The following is a 22,403-nucleotide window of genomic DNA, read 5'->3' on the forward strand; positions in this document are numbered from 1 at the left end:
ATATATACATACATATACATACATACATACACACACACATACATATACGTAGTGCAAATCTAAATACAAATCGGTTATGTACAGTGCAAGGGAATGTAATGGCAGAAGAGGCAGGATGTGTTGGATAATATAAATAGACTAAGCTGTGTATTGCACATTAATTATTGCTCAAAGGGGCAGTTTTAACTGTTCATGAGATGGATAGCCTGGGGGAAAAAACTGTTGCTGTGCCTGATGGTTCAGGTGCTCAGAGCTCTGAAGCGTCGGCCAGAAGGCAATAGTTCAAAAATGTAGTGGGCATGGTGAGTGGGATCCAGAGTGATTTTTCCAGCCTATTTCCTCACTCTGGAAGTGTATAGTTCTTGAAGGGGGGGCAGGGGGCAACCAATAATCCTCTCAGCAGTCCGAACTGTCCTTTGTAGTCTTCTGATGTCTGATTTCGTAGCTGAACCAAACCAGACAGTTATTGAAATGCAGAGGACAGACTCAGTGACCGCTGAGTAGAACTGTATCAGCAGCGCCTGTGGCAGGTTGAACTTCCTCAATGTGGGTCTCCCACTTCAGGTCCTGTGAGATGGTATTGCCCAGGAACCTGAATGACTCCACTGCTGCCACAGTGCTGTTTAGAATGGTGAGGGGGGACAGTGTTGGGGGGGTTCCTCCTAAAGTCCACAATCATTTCCACCATTTTGAGCATGTTCAGCTCAAGGTTGTTTTGACTGCACCAGACAGCCAGCTGTTTAACCTCCCTTCTGTATGCAGACTCATTGTCATCTCGGATGAGGCTGATGAAAATGGTGTCATCTGCAAACTTCAGGAGCTTGACAGAGGGGTCCTTGGCGATGCAGTCATTGGTGTAGAGGGAGAAGAGTAGTGGGGAGAGCACACATCCCTGGGGGGCACCAGTGCTGATTGTACAGGTGCTGGAAGTGAATTTCCCCTGTCTCACAAGCTGCTGCCTGTCTGTCAGAAAGCTGATAATCCACTGACAGATAGATGTGGGAACAGAGAGTTGGTGTAATTTAGTCTGGAGAATTGCTGGGATGATGGTGTTGAAAGCCGAACTGAAGTCCACAAAAAGGATCCTTGCATATGTCCCTGGTCTGTCTAGATGTTGCAGGATATGATGCTATCCCATGTTGACTGCATCATCCTCAGACCTGTTTGCTCGATAAGCAAATGGAAGGGGATCTAGAAAGGGTCCAATGATGTCCTTCAGGTGGGCCAACACCAGTCTCTCAAATGTCTTCATGACCACAGATGTCAGGGTGACAGGTCTGTAGTCATTAAGTCATGTGATTTTTGGTTTCTTTGGGATGGGGATGATAGTGGAATGTTTGAAGCAGCATGGGACTTTACACTGCTCCAGTGATCTATTGAAGATCTGTGTGAAGATGGGGGCCAGCTGGTTAGCACAGGATCTAAGACATACAGGTGAAACGCCATCTGGGCCCTGTGCTTTCCTTATCTTTTGTTTTCGAAAGACGCGGCTCATGTCATCTTCACAGATCTTAAGTGCAGGTTGAGTAGCAGGAGGGGGAGGAGGGGGGTTGCAGGAGATGTTGGTGTTTGTGTGAAGTGAAGGTCAGAGTGGGTGTGGGGTGTGAGATTGGGCCTTTCAAATCTACAGTAGAACACATTCAGGTCGTCAGCCAGTTGTTGGTCCAACACAGGGTTGGGGGTAGGAGTCCTGTAATTTGTAAGTTGTTCATGCCACTCCACACTGATGCAGGGTTATTAGCTAAAAACATGTTTTTCAGCTTCTCAGAGTATCTTCTTTTAGCCACTCTGATTCCCTTATTCAGTGTGTTCCTGGCCTGATTGTACAAGACTTTATCCCCAACTCTGTAAGCATCCTCTTTGGCCTGACGAAGCTGCCTGAGTTCCGCTGTATACCATGGTTTGTCGTTGTTAAATGTTAAATAAGTCCTACTAGGAATGCACATATCCTCACAGAAACTGATATATGATGTAACAGTATCTGTGAGCTCGTCCAGGTCTGTGGCTGCAGCCTCAAAAACACTCCAATCTGTGCAGTCAAAGCAGGCTTGTAGTTCCAGCTCTGCTTCGTTGGTCCATATCTTTACAGTCCTTACTACAGGCTTAGCAGATTTTAATTTCTGTCTGTAGGTTGGAAGAAAATGAACCAGACAGTGATCAGATAGTCCCAAAGCTGCTCTAGGAACAGAGCGATATGCATCCTTTATTGTTGTGTAGCAATGATCCAGTATATTTCTGTCTCTGGTTGGGCATGTAATGTGCTGTTTGTATTTGGGCAGTTCACATGTGAGGTTTGCTTTGTTAAAATCCCCAAGAATAATAATAACTGAGTCTGGGTATTGTTGTTCCGTGTCTGTGATTTGATCAGCCAGCTGTTGCAGTGCTGTGTTCAAACATATGTATGGTGCGATATACACACTCACCAGAATAAACGAGGAAAACTCCCGCAGCGAGTAGAAAGGCTTAAAGTTAATAAAGAGTGCTTCCAAATTAGGACAGAACATCTTCTTTAATGTTGTTACATCTGTACACCAACTTTCATTGATGTAAAAGCATGTTCCACCGCCTCTCGTTTTCCCCGTTAACTCCACAATGCGATCCGCTCTGAACAGCTGAAAGCCCGTAAGATGTAACGTGCTCTCCGGAATGGCTTCACTCAGCCAGGTTTCTGTGAAGCACAAGGCAGCAGAGGTTGAAAAGTCCTTGTTTGTGTGGGTGAGGAGGTGTAGTTCGTTCGTTTTGTTAGGGAGAGAGCAGAGATTCGCTAGATGAAAGCGTTGTTCGAAAGCCCCGCCGAAGGAGCTTGACCAGCGTACCTGCTCGTCTCCCTCGCCTGCGTCTCATAGCGCGTTTAAACAACACAGCCGCGCCTCCGACTAAAATGTCAAACAAAACGTCCAAATATTCAAAATCTGGGAAAAGACTGTCTGGTATAAGCTGTCGAATGTTCAGCAGTTCGTCTCTGGTAAAACTGACTGGAAAAAGATTACTAAACACAGGAAAAACAAACAAAAACAACAAAACAATAGAAGTGCTCCACACCAAGGCAGCCATCCGCGGCGCCATAAGTGTCTGAACCTGTAATTCATTCTCAGGAAACTGCTATTTCTGGGGAAAAAAACCCAAAATAACTTTTAATATAGGAGATGATTACGTGGGGCAAGATGCCCGGGGTAGAGGTGGAGGGATGCTGGAAACAGCTGAGACCGAAGAGAGGTAAGCAGCTGCTTGTATACTCTGGCTATTAATTGAAGGATTAGATGGGCTCGCTCCTCCCGAACTTACGTTTAGGAGCTTCATATTATTATATGTAGTTACAGCCTTGCAAAGTACTAATAGTTATTATTTATTTCTAACCCTTAAATTACACATTACTGTATTTTAAACAGTCACCTTAATCACCTTAGTAACAGTCAAATTATGTTCAGTGTCCTGTTAATTATATCAGCAATAAGCTATGTGCACACAAGCACACAAAGGGCTCGATTTACTGAGAATGACCCCACTCTAAATGAGTATTTCTGAAAAAGAAAATGACAAATTTGAAAGTCTTGTAAAATATATAAACATCATAAAAAGTAATTAAAAATTATTCAAAAAGTTGTTCACATACATTTTCCCATAATATACATTTAGGTATCATTGAAACAACGTATGTTCTGCCTACCATTCCTGTCTGCCTACAAACTTTGAACTTGAACTTTGTGCTTTGTTTTATTTTGTAGCAGCTGTTTGGCTTAGTCCATACAGCTCAGCTATTGCCATACTGTTTTATAATACCACACAATATCAAAGTACCCAGCATTCCCAATCTGCACAAGCTGACAAGGATTAATGTAAAGCAACATGGGGCCAGGGTCAGTGATGACTAGCTGTTAAAGGACATGGAGCTTTTTAAAACAAAAGGGTTGTATTGGAATTGATGCCTTAACTCTTATGCCTTGTTCATTATTGAATCACATTACAGTTGTTCCTGGTCAAAAGTGATTGATATGAAAGAAATGTAACAACTCTAACTTCAATCATGTAAAAGGACTAGAGTTGTGCATTTTGAGTGGGTTTTTGTGTATTTAAACCTTATTATTTTTTATTTTATTTACTAATTTATTTACCCATGTAACCTTGAACTTGACATTGAAAATTGACTTTATGACTTTTACTCATAAATCATATACCGTTTGAAAGCTTTCAAACTGTGGCAAACATTTTTAAAAATATAAAAGTATTTGAAAACCAGAAATTCCAAGTATAAACACTAGGTGGCTGTAGAGAGCTACTTATTGATCCCTGGTTGAAGTGAAGATGATTTCTAGATTTTGTCAAGTTCTGCATTTAGATATATATTTAAACATTATCAAAGACTACTTTTCGCAATGTTTAGCATTTTGTTTGGGTTGTTTGAGGTTATTTTTGTCAGTTTTTTCAGTGTGTGTGTGTGTGTGTGATTGTGTGTGTGTTTTGCACTCTTGATATTTGGTAGTCTTACCCCTTCATGTCTGTGTGTGTTTATTCTGTATTGTGGCTGTTTTTTAGATTTTATATCATTAATTATGCAGGAAAAAAAATCAGATTTTTAGTGTTTCCCATTCATTTCCTATGGCGGTCACTTTTGACCGGAAACAGTACAAGTGTAACTTTTTTTTTTCTACCACTTAGAATGATCAAATCAGCTTCAGTTTTTGTGTGTGTTCAGATATGAAATGGACGAAAAGTCACCAAGTCTCGTACCTGTCAGATAAAGGAAAACAGTTTTATTGAAAAAATGACCGAACAGTGCATAAGGGTTAATACCAAAATCATTTAACAAATGAAAACATGTACATTTATTAAAGTGTTAACCTGTCTCCAAATGTAAAGATTTACAGGTCATCATCAACTGTAGTGCAGTTTGTAATCCTCATAATGCACCCTCTCCATTTATGTTCACTGATCTAACATGATAAGTGAGAAACTTTTACAAAGTATAGGTTTTTTTTTCCACTCCAGTTGGCAAATTTAAATGACAGATGCACCAGGATATTTGATTATTGGTCACTGTAACAATGTTGTATACATGCCTCAATGTAAATGCTGTATATTGTAAAGTGTTCCCACGGTCATATCCCACTGGAAATATCAGGGAATTGTAAAATAACATGGAACAATCATGGAAATTAGTACAATTTTAAAAAGTCATGGAAATGTATTTCTTGAACACATACACTTCTCATGTTTTGCTCCATTCTGAAATATTTAATTGGATAGATGTTGCAATTTGTAAGTTTTATGCACAGTCAAACCTTTGGTAGTTTGGTACCTGATATACAAATGGAAACCCATCCCAGCATTCTCTTTAAAATTATTTAAAAACAAAAAACAAAACTTCAATTAGTAATCATGAATGACCTGGAAAGGTCATGGAAAGGTCATGGAGATTCATTGGTGTGGGAACTCTGATTTTAAAACAGTTTGTGTGAGCATGGAAGTGTAATAGACTATCTGTGCAGATGTTCATGTGAGACTTGTTTGCTGATGTCAAGAATTACACAGAGCAGGGCGTCTCTCATTCACTGATTGATAGAATGTGTGTCTGTGTGCATTAATACTGTATTTGTTTGTGTTTATCTGTTTTGTTTTGTTCTAAGGCTTACCAGACATTAGCTATGGGGGAAATGAAAAAGACAGAAAAGAGCGAGCGAGAGAGAGAGAGAGAGAGAGAGAGAGAGAGAGAGAGAGACAGAGAGGGAGAGAGAAAGCTCTACTTGGATTAGGGTTGTCACAGCTGACTGCGTCTAACCTAGTTTGTACCAGATGCTCCAGCGAGGGCATGTGCAAAAGCGATAGAGGAAAGTCAGAGAAGGAAGAGGATGAGAAGAAGAGTGATGGCAGTAGTTACCTTGTCATTAGTCTGACACTGTGGCTCCTCTCTGATTGTCGTGGTGACAGCATTTCCCTCAACTCTGTCATTGTGTGTGTCTTTGTCATGCAGTGAACGCAGCAGCAGGGATCGGCACAAATCACACAGCCGAGACAGCAGCAGCCGCTCTGACAAAAATGTCATCATCAGTGCGTCGTCAGCCCAGCCACAGCAACCGGATCAGAGCTCCGCCCCCACAGACGCCCAGGTGAGTGAACGTGTGAACATAGGCCTATGTGTAAATTAGTGAACGAGTAATTGAAAGTAAATGTGGGGAGAGAGATTAGTGTGTATAAGGGTACATTTACACAACAACGATGTACTATAAACGGAAAAGTTTTTCCTTTGCGTTTTTGAAAAGTTTCGCGTACAGACGACAACGTTGTCAAAATGATCCCCGTTCACATGGATCCACGAAAACGACTAAAAACGCTGTATTATGCATGCCAGGCCAGTAGCTGGCGATGTCACTTTGTAAAGAAACACTACGCGCCTGCGCACATAAGCATTCTTCCACAGAGTGTTGAATACAAACAATGAAGATGGCGAAAAGCACTGAGCAATTTTGTCTGGACGGATGATGAGGTTGCTTTATTACTACAATTACTTTACTGGAGAAGCGTCAATAAACTCAAAATCTTGAGCAGCACAAACACAGTCCTGTTGTCCTCCATTGTAGTTTTGAATGTCTCGTGCATTGTTTTGAAGTACTCGTGTGCATGCCTATAGACTGAACTCTCAAGATTATTCAATAAACTCTGCTCATTTTTACCATCACTTCGTCTCCTGCCTTCTTCTGTATTACCCCTGCAGACTCTTGGGCTGGTAGGAGAGGAAGTTAATATAGCTGTTGATTTTGACTGGTTTTGGATATCAGACAGAACTCTGATATATGGATATCTTCTGACAGAGAGTGAGGTCTTGTGTACACTTGATCTAACATGCATTTTCACTGCCTCATGTTTTCATATTCTAAGCATATCATTGAATACTGTACATGGCATCACATCTCTGTCAATAGGCTATATACATAAGCGATGGGTGAATGAATTGCAGGGTAAAAGTACATCAAATCAAATCAAATTAAGTAAATAAATAACATTTAAAATACAAATACATTTTTCCCATCTGAATCCATACATTAATTTCAAGATTTTCAAATTGCAGGTTCTGCCTACTGTACAATGTTCACACTCCATACAAAACACTCCAAATGAATAAATTGTTGATTATTGTTATTTGCACAGACACCAGTATTCATATTGATAATTATGCATCTCAAATTGATGCAGTCCATCATTCTTTATATAACATGTAATACACGTGCGCATGACGTCATCGTTTTCACAAATTCACATTTTTGTATGTTTACTTACGGAGACAATAACGGCATCGTTTTCAAAAACTTCAGGCCAGAAAACGCCGTTGTCGTGTAAACGAACAGACAAAACGCATAAAAAGTTTTCAGTTTTTAGTTGAAAACATTGTCGTGTAAATGGCCCCTAAGTGAGAAAGTAGAGAAAGCATGAGAGTGGGTGTCAGAGATTGAGTCTTAATGCTGAAAAAATTTGAATAATACACTTGATTTGCTGCACTGTTGTGGATCATAAAGCATTTAGAGCTATAGAGAATGAAGTCACACTCTCTGAATTTAAAAGAAAGTGAGAAGAGTGAGAGACTACAGTGTAGAGGTTAAAGATCTGAGGGCTGATAACTGAAAGGTTGCAGTTTCAAACCAACAAGGGTTGATCCATGAACTATCACCATTGTGCCTTTGATCGAGATGCTTAAAGGTAAAGTTCAACCAAAAATGAAAATGGTTTCATAATTTTTTACTTACCTTTGTGTTGTTTCAAAACCATCTGACTTAAATTTTTCCAAGGAACATAAAAGAAGATGTTTGGCAGAATGACAGACTCTACAATACTTTTGATGTATGGAAAAAGGATGCAAATAAAGTAAATGGTGACTGAGACTAATATTCTGCCTAAATAAAGTCATAAAGGTTTGAAACGGCATTTGAGTGCGTAAATGATGACAAAATGTTCATTTTTGGGTTAACTTTCCTTTTTATCTCCAGGGTGACTGAAACTGTATTAAGTGTACTGTAAATTACACTGAATAAAACACAGTCTCAGAATGCCCAGCATTGCCACTCTGTCCAGACAAGGATTAGAGTAGAGCAACAGAGGGCTGAGGTCTGTGATGGCTAGCTGTTAAAAGAAAGGCAGCATTTAAAAACGAATGGGTTGTATTAGAAGAAACGATTTAAATCTAAAGGTACTTTTCTCTCCATTTGGGATATTCAAATGCCAGACACACATTGATGACATTGTGTCATCAGTCATTGTGACAATGCCAATTTCCATGCCTCATTGGGAAGCTGTATACTGTAAAGCACAGGTTGTGTGAGCATGGAAGCGTAATGAATGAAGACAGAGATTTTTGCTTAACTATCCGTTACTTGAGGGGGACTGAACCTGTAATAAGTGTACTGTTAGTTGCTTTGAATGAAAGTGTCCACTAAATAACTACTTCGAATATGATCACTTTTGCTTCACAATAGAAATGTGAAAAAACTTCAAATTTCTATTGTGAAGCAAAAGTGATCACATTCTATTTTTTTATTATTTAGAAATAGCTCATTGTATTTTCAAAGATCAAAATAAAAATGCAGACACACACATAGTCATGTACAGTACACCTACAGTACATAGACAGACACACACACACTCTTGTTGCACTTTAATGCTTTGCAGTCTATGTGATGTACAGTAAAATGAGGTGGAATGTACTTAGTGGCAGGCGTCATCTAGATGTCTGAGCTCCAGCTAGACAAACACACTGCTCGTAGATACCAGTGTAAAGAGCATAACAGGGATTCCAGATAGTAACATGCTCCAGAAAACTAGTTTTAGTCAATTAGTTTACTGAATGTTCTGATCTGTCAGAGTTATTAGTTTGTGAACATGTACTGTTTGGTTAGAGATTAAATTAAAGGAATATTCCAGGTGATTTTCAGGCATTTTCTTGATGATGTACTGCATATGTGGCCGGCTGTTCCACAGACAATAATTTTGTCTGTGTGTGCAATGATGAATGGGAAATGTGTGTACTTATTCGAGCTCGGGTCAAGTCTTGAGCCCTCCTCCAGGGACAGCGAGCCAAACTCATTTACACTATCCTTATTGCAGGATTACATTAACTTGCGAACTACTGAAATATTTTTCACATACTCATATGAAATTTATGGGAGTGCTTTAACAATAAATACAAGCTTCACATTTCTGCTTTTATACCATCTGGCACACTTGCCTGCTACGGCTCCATTGTAATTGCATGACTGTAAATATAGTGGTTTTTACAAATTTAAGGGTGAACTGAACTATTGCTTGCTGTAATAAACAAAATGTCAGAGATGCACAGTAAGTTGAAAATAACTGTAATATGTTTTTATTCAGATGGCTCCAAAAGTAATACTTATTTCTACATGCCTGAGATGGGAAAAATCACATATTGAACAGGGAGTGTTGTATCAAACTGAGTGACCTGAGTGACCTTTACAGCTATTTTAATGTGACATTGGTAATGAGAAGATGACCTCTTATACCCTGATGCTGATCTTGAGTTACATAAAGACAAATGTACAGGAAGCTACCAGGGCACATATAAGGTGATAGAATATTAAATGAAGAGACTATGAAAATGGGAATGACAGATCTTGAGGGGAAAGTGTGTGTTTGGTGAGGGGGGTGGACAGATATGTAAACTAGGAATGACACACATCTCTGTATGAAGGGATGCTGCTTTGTACTTCCCACTGAGTCTCAGTTATTCTGACCTACTTGGCTCACCCTCAGGGGCAAAAGGCACACAAAGTTTTTATATGTCCTCATGTCTGTCTACATTCATTTGTTTGAGTGCACAGTATATACCGATCAGCCACAACATTAAAACCACATGCTTAATATTGTGTTGGTCCCCCTCGTGCCACCAAAACAGCGCCAACCTGCATCTCAGAATAGCATTCTGAGATGCTATTCTTCTTACCACAATTGTACAGAGTGGTTATCTGAGTTACCGTAGATTTTGTCAGTTCGAACCTGTCTGGCCATTCTCTGTTGACCTCTCACATCAACAAGGCTTTTCCATCTGCAGAGCTGCTGCTACTCTGAGATGCAGGTTGGCACATTTTGGCGGCACGTGGGGGACCTACACAATATTAGTCAGGTGATTTTAATGTTGTGGCTGATCGGAGTATGTGTGTGTGGGTTTAAATGCATTAGTGCTTGAAAGGGCTTTGAGATATGGAAGAGAATTCCGATCAAACAGAGCAGACCTGTTACTGAAAATGTAATGCATTATATTTTATAGATCAATAGAGAATAGGGTGACCAGATTCCTGCTTGTGGAAAACGGGACAGCCCCCTCTCAGCAAAAATGAATTTGACGTATCCTTACCTAGGCGCAGATCAATGCGAAGTAGAGGGTGCATCTGCATCTGTAACTCTTGTCACCTTGTACTTTTCGCTGGCAGCAATCTTTCTCAGTGTGTGCTTGTCTTTCAAGAGTTTATCGTAAAATGCAGAGCAGTCTAGTCCGGTCCAAAATTAAGGTGTACGAAAAGCAGTCGAGATTTATCTGATGTCCATGCTGCGTTCATTAATAAGAACACACGCTCCACAGATGCAGATGTCCCAGGCAGGCATAAAACAAACTCCACGACCTTGGCTAAGATGCCGAAGTTGATGGTCTGTCCATCTCTCAGATATGGTCTTGTTCATGTTCCACTCAGTGATATGACGAGTGACAATGTTTTTCACGCAAGCCCACTCATCAAAGAGCGTGGTTTCGACAATCAAACTGAGAGCGGGTATTCCGGATTAAAAGTGTTTGAGGCTGCTCTGAATGTCTTTCCACTCTGGGATGTCTCTAAGTAGGGCCCACACAAATTTTTTTGTGTTCTCCAATGAGCGACTCCAATTCTGGAAGTAATCCACCTATGCTGAATAAAAGTTTCTCACTGCACAAAAGAAATCATCCGCTCACGTCACCAGTTTCAACCAGGGCATCCAACTGCTTTTTAATGTCAGAGGGTATGAATGATTCCTCCAGCCTGACCTGCAAGACTTTTCTCAGGTCATGAATGTGTAAAGCTATAGCCGTGCACAACAGAATGATAAGCAAAAGTCCTTCACTTGCGTGCACTTTGTCAGATTTGGAACTTTGCTTCACAAAAAACACTTGGTGTGGCACACTTACTTTTAGCAGCATCCACATGCTTTTTTGTATGAACATGCTGTGCGATGTCGGTGCAGCCTCCATGGGCGATGGAAAACAAGCTCCACAAATCTCACACCTCACTTTACTAGGCTCTGTCTGTGACTCCTTTTTTAGAAATTTTAACTCTTTTTGAAGATCCTCATTAAATGTACATGCACACTTCCTTGACATTTTTCCAGCTGCAATTTCATATGTGTGCTCTTTCAAACTGACCCTTCAGTCAGTTCACTAACTGTACATCTATTGATAGGGGATTGTGATTGAATAGTTTAATCCAATCATGTACTTCAAATAACACAGTGTGATTTTATTGGTTTTACAAGCCGTATCCTTGGCCACCTTTGATTAGAATACTCACGTGACTGAGAAAGCTACATAGGTGATAATGGGAGAAATTTTAGGAGAGGGGAAATACGGGACAAAAAATTATTTTCTCAGAATAAGTTGGGACACTAGAAAAAGTGCTTAAATACGGGACTGTCCCGGGAAAAAAGTTTATTCACCCTAATAGAGAATAAAATTATATTCATACAGTATATGGAAGCTAAAATGAATCTGTCAGATGTTGATGTGCCAACACATCTATTTCAGAATCGCTTAATATTAGTTGGGTTTTATTTTTTCATGGATAATTAAAACGACTTATTCTACCGCAATATTAAAAACAGTAAAAGCAAGCAAAAAAGCAAGCAAAGTGCAGGAAAATTCTTAATCAGGGGTGGCCAGAGGCAATTGTAAAACAAAGTTCTCCAAACACGAACAAGTCAGAGTGATGACAAATATTCAGCATACTGTAAGCTCAGTAAAGAATGTTCATTTGATCATTTCATCTGAACATTTTTAAATGAAATTGAAATAAATTTTGAGTTCTAAAACTTTTCTACTGCTGTGTAAAGTTGTGATGACTTTGATTTAAGCTTGGTCTCTTAAGTTTTTGGTTGTACGTTCACATGCATGAGAGATACAGCTGCCGCAATTAACTAATCGTGAAAAGTGTCCAAAGCATTCCATTTAGGTCTTCTCCCATTGCAGCAAAATGTTCTCTTGTGTTATGTTGTGTGCATGAATGCAATGGCAAATCTGAAGTGTTAAGATTAGTCTCAAGGCATATCAATAACACTCACTTTTTGTGTATAATTTATTAAAAACTAAACACTTTTGTTCTTCATACAATTAAAATAATAAAGTAGGTACACAGTTCTCAGCTTTTAGATATGTAGCCTACAAAAAAGAATATGGCATGCAGTTAATCAAAATGAATTATCACAATATCAAGAGAAATAATCAACATTGTGATTTTTTGAAATAATTGTTTTATTTTATTAAAAAAAATATGATGTTAAAATAAAGTAATAATCATCATTTAATAGCATAATTAGCATGATTTCATTAAACTTTTAAGATTTCATCTAGTTTAAGATAAGTTCTTGACTTATCTGCCTATAAATCTACTTTAGGAAAAAATATTTAAATGATTTCACATGTAGTATTAACTTTACAACTTAGACTTTTGCTTTAAATAACAACCAAAAAAATCTATTTCATTCAAATGAGCAAACTATTTTGCTCATATTTGAGATACAGTAGGTTAATATCACTTTTTAAGTGGTGCAATTGGCCCTTAATAGTGGCGATCATAATATTCTGACTTATTGTATTAAATTCAATATTACAGTCTTGTCTTTCTCAATTTAATTATTTTAATGGTATCATTACTGGTGGTGGCAAACCTACTATAAATGTTCCTATGGTTTATGTTATGAAAAAAAATAAAAAATGTAATTAAATAAATGTAATTGCCCCCAGTCACCCGGAGATAAGGATCCTCTGAGCAAAACACACTAGTACATGCATTTGGTATAAATATCCTAGTAAATATAGTAGAGCCCCTAGCACTGCTAACAGGTTAATGGCATGTACCTTGAATGACTGTCAAGTCTATTCTTTCCTGTGTAATTTCATCATGTTGGCTCTGATATTCTTTTTTCTTCCTGTCATTCATCCTGAGCCTCTGAGGTGTAGTCTACAGTGAGGAAACTTTAGACGTTAATAAAAAGTATGACTTGGAATAGCAAGCATGCAAGTCATTTACTTGTGCCAAGAAAGGGTATGTTTATTTTTTGCTAGTGCAATTACTATTGTTGCCAAATGATGTGAATTAAACAGATAGTTCTGGCTCTAAAATCTGTTTGGATGAGCCATTGTAAAATAGCTGATATACTGGATGCACACATGTGGTTCTACAAACCACTTGTAACCATAAACAGCCCAGAGTTGGGCTAATGAGCCATTTGAATTAATAGAAGAATTGTTTAATGTGATTATTTTCTGTTATAATCATAAAAATATACTATTTTAGTATTAATAAAAAATGTATTCTTGTCCCCTGATTAAGTTGATCATCCTGTGTTTCAGGTCTTTATGTGTTTTCACTGCTTAAAAATCAAATGAAGGCTTGTGGTGGTTTTGTTAGTTTCCTGACAAATGTGTGTGCAAAACAAATGCCTCTGGTCCATCAGAGCCTTGTCAGTCCCTACACCCCATATTCGCTTACCCCTACTGCCTCTGCTGTGGCCATCACTCATTTGACTCGATTAATCACACCTCTCATTCAAGTTAAAAGCCCTAAGTAATAACTCATAATGAGTTACTAGAAAATGCTTGCCTGTCAAAGGCAGCTTCTAAACTTTCAAAGTCAGCATTTAAGGAATGTTCAATACATGTTAAAGGGATAGTTCACCCCAAAATGAAAATTAATTTATGATTTACTCACCCTCATGTTGTTCCATCCAAACCCATATAACTTACTTTCTTTCATGTAAACACAAAAGAGGATGTTAGGCAGGGTGAAACTCTTAGTCACTATTTACCTACCTTGTATGGGACAAGTGAATGGTGACTGAGACTAACATTCTGCCTAACATCTCCTTTCGTGTTCCACAAAAGGAAGAAAGTCATATAGGATTGGAACAACATATGGGTGAATAAGTGATGACAGAATTTTCATTTATGACTGAACTATCCATTCAATTCTTTAGGAATTGTTGTATAATCGGTATTCATTTTGATTGAAATTGCAGACCTGACCAAAACACCTATACAGTTTTATTTTGGAAAAAATTAGAGGAAACGGATGGAGGGTGGAGAGGAGAGAGGTGCTGGATTTTCTCACACTTGGTTAACACTCCCTCTCTTCCTGCTTTTCTTTCTATGACCCAGCTCAGACTATGGTCTGTAAGAGGGAAATAAGCTGCACTCGAGTCCAGCAAAACACACATACACACACACACACACGTTGTTACGGCTAGCCTTATGAGGACTCTCCATAGACAGGGTTGGGAGGGTTACTTTTGAAATGTATTCCACTACAGATTACAGAATACATGCTGTAAAATGTCATTTGTAACGTATTTTGTTAGATTACTCAAGGTCAGTAACGTATTCTAAATACTTTGGATTACTTCTTCAGCACTGGTAGATTTTTTCACTTGTTTTGACTATAAAAACTCTGCCAGTACAGTAAGACAAAATACACGTTAAAAATACATTCTCTGAAAAACCTAAATATCTTATGCAGTGTTGTTTCTAAAAAAGATAAATCAAATTGATCTTGTTTTAAGGATTTTTAGATATTTTTACAGGAATACAATACAAAAATTATTATCAAGAATGTGATTTTTGCCCTAATATCAAGGGTCTTACTAGAAAAAAAGAAATTATGATCCAACGTGAATTTTCTTGATAAAAAAATATGATCGTGCCTGGTAACATGTGCATGTAAAATGGCAAGAAAAAGCATTTTAGCTTAGCGTAAAGCTGACGATTTACACAAGGTTTATTTCTATTTCTTGTGCTCCAAACTTACTTCAAACATACATCTCTGTCTGCTCGTATGAATGTAACACATCATAAGAAAGTGTTTCACTGCTGTTCAGATGCACTTTGGATCGCATCATTTATATGGATAAATGTTTTCCATCTGAAAGGACTAAATATTAAATGAAACAAATGACAATAAAATGCAAAGTAATCTCTTCAGTAATCAAAATACTTTTTGAATGTAACTGTATTCTAATTACCAATTATTTAAATTGTTACTGTAGTGGAATACAGTTACTTATATTTTGTATTTTAAATACGTATTCCTGTTACATGTATTCCATTACTCCTCAACCCTGTCCATATACATAATGATTTTTATTCTGTATGAACTATAGATTCTATCCCCTAACCCCACCCCTAAACCTAACCCTCACAAAAAACTTTCTGCATTTTTACATTTTCAAAAAAACATGGTTTAGTATGTTTTATAGCAATTTGAATTATGGGGACACTAGAAATGTCCTCATAAACCACATTTATAGCATAATACCCTTGTAATTACCAGTTTGTAACCTAAAAAAATTTCCTCGTAAACCACCCAAACCCACCCACCACACACACACACACAAACACACACACACTATTTGCTGTGTTGTGTGCTTCTTTTGTCTCTTTCAGTGGGGGAAGCACACTCAGCTATGTGGACTGTGGGCAAATGAAACCAGACCACAGAGATCAGACAATGAGATCAGACCGCAGCCCTAAACCAGAGGCAGTGCTGCACACAAAGAATCTGCTTATTTGAGTTATTGAGTTAACCGAGACATCGTTTTTAAAAGCTATAGTGCAGTCACTATCAACAGTTTGAGGAATTATACAGTACTACACAAAAAAAATATAAAAGTGTTGTGCTTGTGTTAAATCAAATACGAACATAAGAATCATGACAAATCAAATTCTCCATCTTTTGAATCAGACATAGGGACCATTTACACAAGATGCATTCACACAAGATGCATTCTTGCATTCCACCTGAATACACTCTGAACCTGTCACAATGTACAGCTTAACAAAAAAGACTGTATTTTGAAGGATGTAACCCATAAGTTACAAAGAGACTGTAATTGAAAGATACAACCCAGAAGAAATGGTTGTCACTTATTTCACATGCAAAGAGGTTAGCCAATCATAACTGAGAATTCTTAAAGGAATAGTTCACCCAAAAATGATAATTCTCTCATCATTTACTCTCCCTTATGCCCTCTTAAACTCGTATGACTTTCTTTCTTCTGCTGAACACAAACAAAAATGTATTAAAAGGAAATATTATGTGTTTTTGCCTATACAACACAAGTCAATGGGGGTCCAACACTTTCAAGTTCCAAAAAGGAAATAAAGGCAGCATTAAGGTATGCGCATACATCAAGCTTGAGGAAGTGTAAACAAGCATCTCTCATGAGCACGCCAAGGAGACTGCAGATGCACATATAGTGAAAAATTGGTTACATATTGGTCCGTTTCTCACCCAAAACCAAACTGTGTTTCTTCAAAATACATGGATAAACCACTCTTCATATGAATTACCTTTATGCTGCCTTTATGTCCTTTTTGGAGCTTGAATATTTTGGACCCCAATGATTTGCATTGTATGGATAGTAACAAATAACACTTTAAATCCTTAAAAATATCTTTGTGTTCCGCAGAAGAAAGAAAATAAAAAAGAAATAAAGTTTGAGATGGCATAAGGGGAAGTAAATGATGAGAGAATTATAATTTTTGGGTGAACTATCCCTTTAAAGAAAAAATAGCAAAACCAGTCTATTTAATTCTAAAAATTACAGAGAGGGTGGAAAATAATCTTGTAAAACAATACCATAGGTGTTTTTGGTGCAAGAAACTGTGACTAACATTATTAGTGGGCTTCAGGGAGAAAATGAAATGCTACTACCAAAGTATAGAACATACTGCATACTCTCTTGGAGATTAGTGCAACCCTCTGACCATGTGATCTCATCAGAAAGTTCTTGAGCGGATAGCCTCTGATTTTGGGGCTCGTGCGCATCTGTGTTTGTGTTTCCACAACACAATACAATTCTGTAACCTTTTCCATCTGCCATTTCCTCACTTCTGATGATCACATTTAAGCTATTTTTGCACAAATGTTGTCCCAAGCTTTAAACTATGTGTAGACTGGAATGGAAAGGTTCTCTTTCTGCACAGAGCTGAAACACTATTTTCTGCCATTGTTCTTCTCACTTACCAGTAATCCCCCCATTTATTTCCTCTGTCATTTACGTTTGTTATTATTATGGTTATATTATTGCTGTCATTTACATGGAAGGAAAACTTTTCAATACCCAAATTAAATTGGCTAAACTGCATTACTATACCAACTGTAGTCTCTATTCAGAAAAACAAACAAACAATTGTGTAAATAAGTATATAAATATGTGGGGATGAATTACTGTCCTTATTGCAGAATAATCTACAGTACAATGGAATTTTAACCTGCCCTGCATTTCACATTCTAGTTGAGTTTACATAGATTCCCTGTGCTACTGTTAGCATTTGAAAATTCTCACTTGATATTATGTTGTCTCTTAGAACTCAAGTTCATTTTATATGCAAATGTATGTACGTTTTGAGTGTTTGGCTTTAATATATGCTGATGAGGGAGTCCTGGGTAATTCCATACTGTCTGTCTGCATTAGCCTGTTAGCAGATCTGTCATCTCACTAACAGGAAGGGAAAGGGAAGTTCATCAAAAGCTGTAAATGTGTATTTTTCATCATGATTGTTCCTGAGTGCTGGCCTTGGGTGTGTTAATTTTTTCATAATGGTCCAGTGTGGTTGCCGATGGCCAATAAAATGACACAATGTATAATAAAATTTAATTAAAGCAAATAAAATGTGCACAAAATTGCTGAATTTAAACAAATGCTTATTTTACACTTCTTTATAATGTTCATTCAAAAGTAAAAAAAAAGTTTAAAAAAAGTAAAAAAAAAGATTTGTTTTTTAAAGTGCACTATCTATTGACAAGGCTTTCGATAGAATGTGGAACTGACATAGGTGGAATGACCACTTCTGTACATTAGCTATTTGAAAATGGCCAAATAACAAGTGATCAATAATCAGCCTGGCCAATATATCAGTCTATCAATAATTCACTATGTGGGTGTTACATTTTTAATGCTGTTCTCTATCCACCTCTTGGATGACAGGATGACAACTGGGGCGAGACCACCACAGCAGTCACTGGAACATCAGATCACAGCTTGTCTCAAGAGGACTTGGCTGGCTTCGGGAAGGAGACGGAAACTCCAGCAGAGAAGTTGAACTGTATACGCTTCCTTCCTTTGGTCCTCACACTCCTCCTGGGACTGCTAGTCTTGGTCACCCCCCTGGCTTTCCTGGTGCTGCCCCAGCTGGTGTGGCCGGAGCGTCTGCAGGCTTGCGGCACGGCCTGTGAGGGCCTGTTTCTCTCACTAGCTTTCAAGCTCCTCATTCTGCTACTGGCCGGATGGGCGTTGTTTGTGCGTCCGGCGAGAGCCTCCCTTCCTAGGATAGCTGTGTTCCGCGCCCTGCTCGGGTTGCTAACACTCCTTTTGCTGCTCTCTTATTGGCTTTTCTTTGGGGTGCGCATCTTGGATTCACAGGTATGGGCAAATGTGTGTGCAGGGACCATTAAGAGTCAAGACAAGTATGTTCATATTTGTAGAACTGTTTGTTTAAATTCCCTTTAATAAAATGGATAGTTTCTACTGTAAAATATGATTGGATGCACCATGTTTGAAGCTTTCTTTTAAAAAAAATAGCTGATATATACACACATCTTTGACCAAGAATCAATTACATTCTATATTAATGAGCCAATAAATGTTTTTTTAAATTGACATTGTTCGGCAACTATAACAGCCTAACAATAGACTAATGAACTATGTTATTTGATAAAAAAAAAATATTTTTATTTAGTTTATTATTATTATTATTAAATATAATGATTTATCAAACATCAGTGTCTTTTACCATATTGCTATTGTGCCATGTGTTACAGTGATTTTATCATAGTTAAGGGGGTTTTAGGCATTAACACCTTTTAACCCTTTAAGAAATATTACAACAATTACGTCTTAATTTACTCACCCTCATGCTGTTTCAAACCCTTATGACATTCTTCTTCTATAGAACACATTTTGTTTCAATTTGTAAACATTTTTAAGAATGTTGATACTGCTCTTTCTAATACAATTAAAGTCAATGGTGACTGAGGTTGTCAGTGCCGATTGTCTCCTTTTGTGTTTCATGAAAGAAAGTCATACAGTTTTGGAACTTAAATGATGACGATATCTTCATTTTGGGGGTAACTATCCCTTTAACAACACCCCTAACCATGGTAAAATCACTGTAACAAATGGCTTCTCGTGGCTTATGACCTTATTCAAAGTTGTGTCATATTTAAAGGTGAAGTGTGTAATTTCTGCGCTACTATTGGCACCAAACGGAATTACAAAAATAAACTGTTTTCAAACAACCTTTGGCCCTGTCCAAAAATGCACCCTCTGCCTTTGCATCTGAGTGCAGACTTTGGTGGCATAAGCAAGTGCAGTCCGATGGGGTGCTAATCAGCAAGTCCATGAGGGTGCATGAGTTATAAAAGTGTGCATTTGGGACAGACTTCAAGACTTCAGTCAGATACTGGCATTTTATTACATTACGTTTTACATATACATGCAGTTTTACAAATTATTATTTAAAAAATCATGACTGATAGAAAGGGTAAAGGAGCACACATTAACTCTTTGATATTTATTTTTATTAAATAATTCCAAGCAACATTCTGACAATAAAGCATTAGGGAATTTAATCAAGAACCTCTGAAAAACAAAGCGCACATATTACAACAACAAAACCCCTTCCTTTTAAATATCTAGAGAACAAATAAACATGATTCAGACACATGGATGGTTACAGTCAGGTGCATAAAACACAGTCAAATGTATAGAAAGAACGTACGTCTCACACACTGCCATAGATCGCAAAAATCATTATACTGTAAATACACACAGCCACACTTCTGCAGGTGTATACTGTATATATCACTATTAGACCAAATGTTGCTATATCAATAAATAAGCAATCTTACAAGCTACAGCTATGTGCAGGAAACTCTTCTCTCCTGTCTTGATATTTTTGAGACTCACAATAATTCTAAAATTCTCTTTGAAACAACAACAACAAAGGTTTAGTGTTAGGATACTTACTTTTATGAGCGTAAAACATCCTCAAGAAAACTATTTAATAAAACCTGAATAGGAGTAATTCCATATCTCTGGAAAACTAAATAAAACAAAGTTTTGAACCAGTTACATCAGACAAACAAGTGATACTATATATACACTAGAAAAGCAAGAGATCCGTCATTGACAATTGGATAAAATAATTATTAAAATCAATATTTAATCTGCAATTGACATCGTCTCATCCGGCAAGATTTTTTCTTCAGCTTGGAAACACCAGTCTGCTGCGATTGGTCGAGAGGATCAGCAGCAGGACTGTTGGGTTGTAGTCTGCTGTGGAGCTCACACTGATGCGGGCTCAGCCGAAGGGCGCGCTGAGGGTGCAAAGGAGGCACTTCTGAGCACCCCACTGGGCTCTAAAAAGTCAAATGGGACACACTACGGTCTCGTGGACTTCACGAGAATGCACAAATGAGGGTCACAATACCACATGTCCACATCAAGTGTGCCATTTGGGACAGGGCCTTTGCCAACACCCCTTAGACTCATCAGGCCCTTTTGCACTCTCTGATTCCCTATGAACAAATAGGTCATACTAAATAAAAGGTGATAAACGTTTAACGTCATAATAAACAAGACCACTATAACATAAACTAGGGATGTCCCAATTTCATGTACTTGTATCATCTGACGCATGAATGTCATTACGTAAACATTCAGCCCACAAATTAAAATCACGTTATGTCCTAGTGAGATTATTTAACTGCAAAAGCTGTGATTTAATGAGATAAATATATAGTTTGCTTGCAATTCAAATGAGAGCACTTGTGAATGTGTGGAGACAGCGCTGTGCTGATGCCAGCAGCTCAAACCTTTTAAAGCTCCACCTTGGATCAAACAGGGAAAACACCATCATGAGCACTGCATGCTCTGTTTGTAGCAGATGACAGTAAACAGAGTGCAAATTCATGTTGTAGCGCGAGGCTTATACAGAGTACATACTTAATTAAATTGCAGCCTTTTGCGGTTTAATAATCACTTTGAGTCACGTAGTGACCGGCTTTTCCATAGTGGGAATCTGCTGTCATAACATCAGAGCTCCTTGATCAAAACAACACAGAAACACTTCAAAATAAAAGCTCAGTCAAAATTAAAGGTAAATTTATTGGAAAAAATATGACAGAAATATACTGTATCACTACTGTAAAGTTATGTAATATTCACTGTAATACTACTACTACTACTACTACTAATAATAATACTAATACTACTAATAATAAATCAGTAGTAATTGTATTATACTTAAGCAGTATCTAACATCTGTCATGCTCTGTTATGCAGCACTTTATTTGACAAAATATAACTCCAGTGTTGTATTTTGGATTGTGCAGTGAGGTTCTGTATATAAGTACTTCATTTGATAAAAAATTATACAATAATACAGTACTGTGCAAAAGTCTTAGGCACATAAAATGTTTCACAAAAACATTTGTCTTAAGATGGTTATATATATCTTCAGCTTTAGTGTGTCAATAGGAAATATACATTTTAATTGATTCCTTGTGCAAATAGAATAGAAGAACAGGGAGCTCTGCAACAGATGGCATGGCCCCCACAGAGCCCCCCACTGAACATTGAGTCAGTCTGGGATTACATGAAGAGACAGAAGCAGTTGAGACAGCCTAAATATATAGAAGAACTGTTACCAATTCTCCATAAGCTTGGAACATCCTAACAACAACCAAAAAAAAAAATAATAAAAAAAACTGTGCCCAGGTGACCTAGGAGAATTAGTGCTGTTTTGAAGGCAAAGTTGGTCACACCAAATATTGATTTAGCTTTTTTATGTTTACTGGACTTTGTATGATGTTAATTGATAAATGAAAACTTTTTATGGCATTATTTTTGAAGACATCCTCACTATGCAAAATTTTTCACAAGTGCCTAAAACTTTTGCACAGTACTGCATGTTGAAAATTAATTGTTATATTGTAATTTGATAATTTTTTTAATGAATTCATTTATTTAAACACCATTTTGATGATAACATTGAAATAAACTGTTGATATGGAGTTAAAAAAAAAAAAAAAAAAAAACAGGTATCGGACTCGGTATCGGCAAGTACCAAAAATGAAGTATCAGTACTCGCACCCGTTCTCAAA

The 22,403-nt window shown here is 37.7% G+C and overlaps 1 protein-coding gene across 3 annotated transcripts in view; it reads left to right on the forward strand.

The window, feature by feature from the left end:
- The window catches only part of LOC127447962 (vang-like protein 1), a 58,376-nt gene that overhangs the window by 21,209 nt on the left and 14,764 nt on the right, over positions 1-22,403 (forward strand). For all 3 annotated transcript variants that reach the window (XM_051710227.1, XM_051710228.1, XM_051710229.1), the window contains 2 exons: positions 5,969-6,104; positions 18,226-18,660. In XM_051710227.1, the coding sequence (XP_051566187.1) occupies positions 5,969-6,104; positions 18,226-18,660 (571 nt within the window). The remainder of the gene's footprint in view (positions 1-5,968; positions 6,105-18,225; positions 18,661-22,403) is intronic.

Source organism: Myxocyprinus asiaticus, chromosome 11 (assembly GCF_019703515.2).
Source record: "Myxocyprinus asiaticus isolate MX2 ecotype Aquarium Trade chromosome 11, UBuf_Myxa_2, whole genome shotgun sequence".
Taxonomy (NCBI): domain Eukaryota; kingdom Metazoa; phylum Chordata; class Actinopteri; order Cypriniformes; family Catostomidae; genus Myxocyprinus; species Myxocyprinus asiaticus.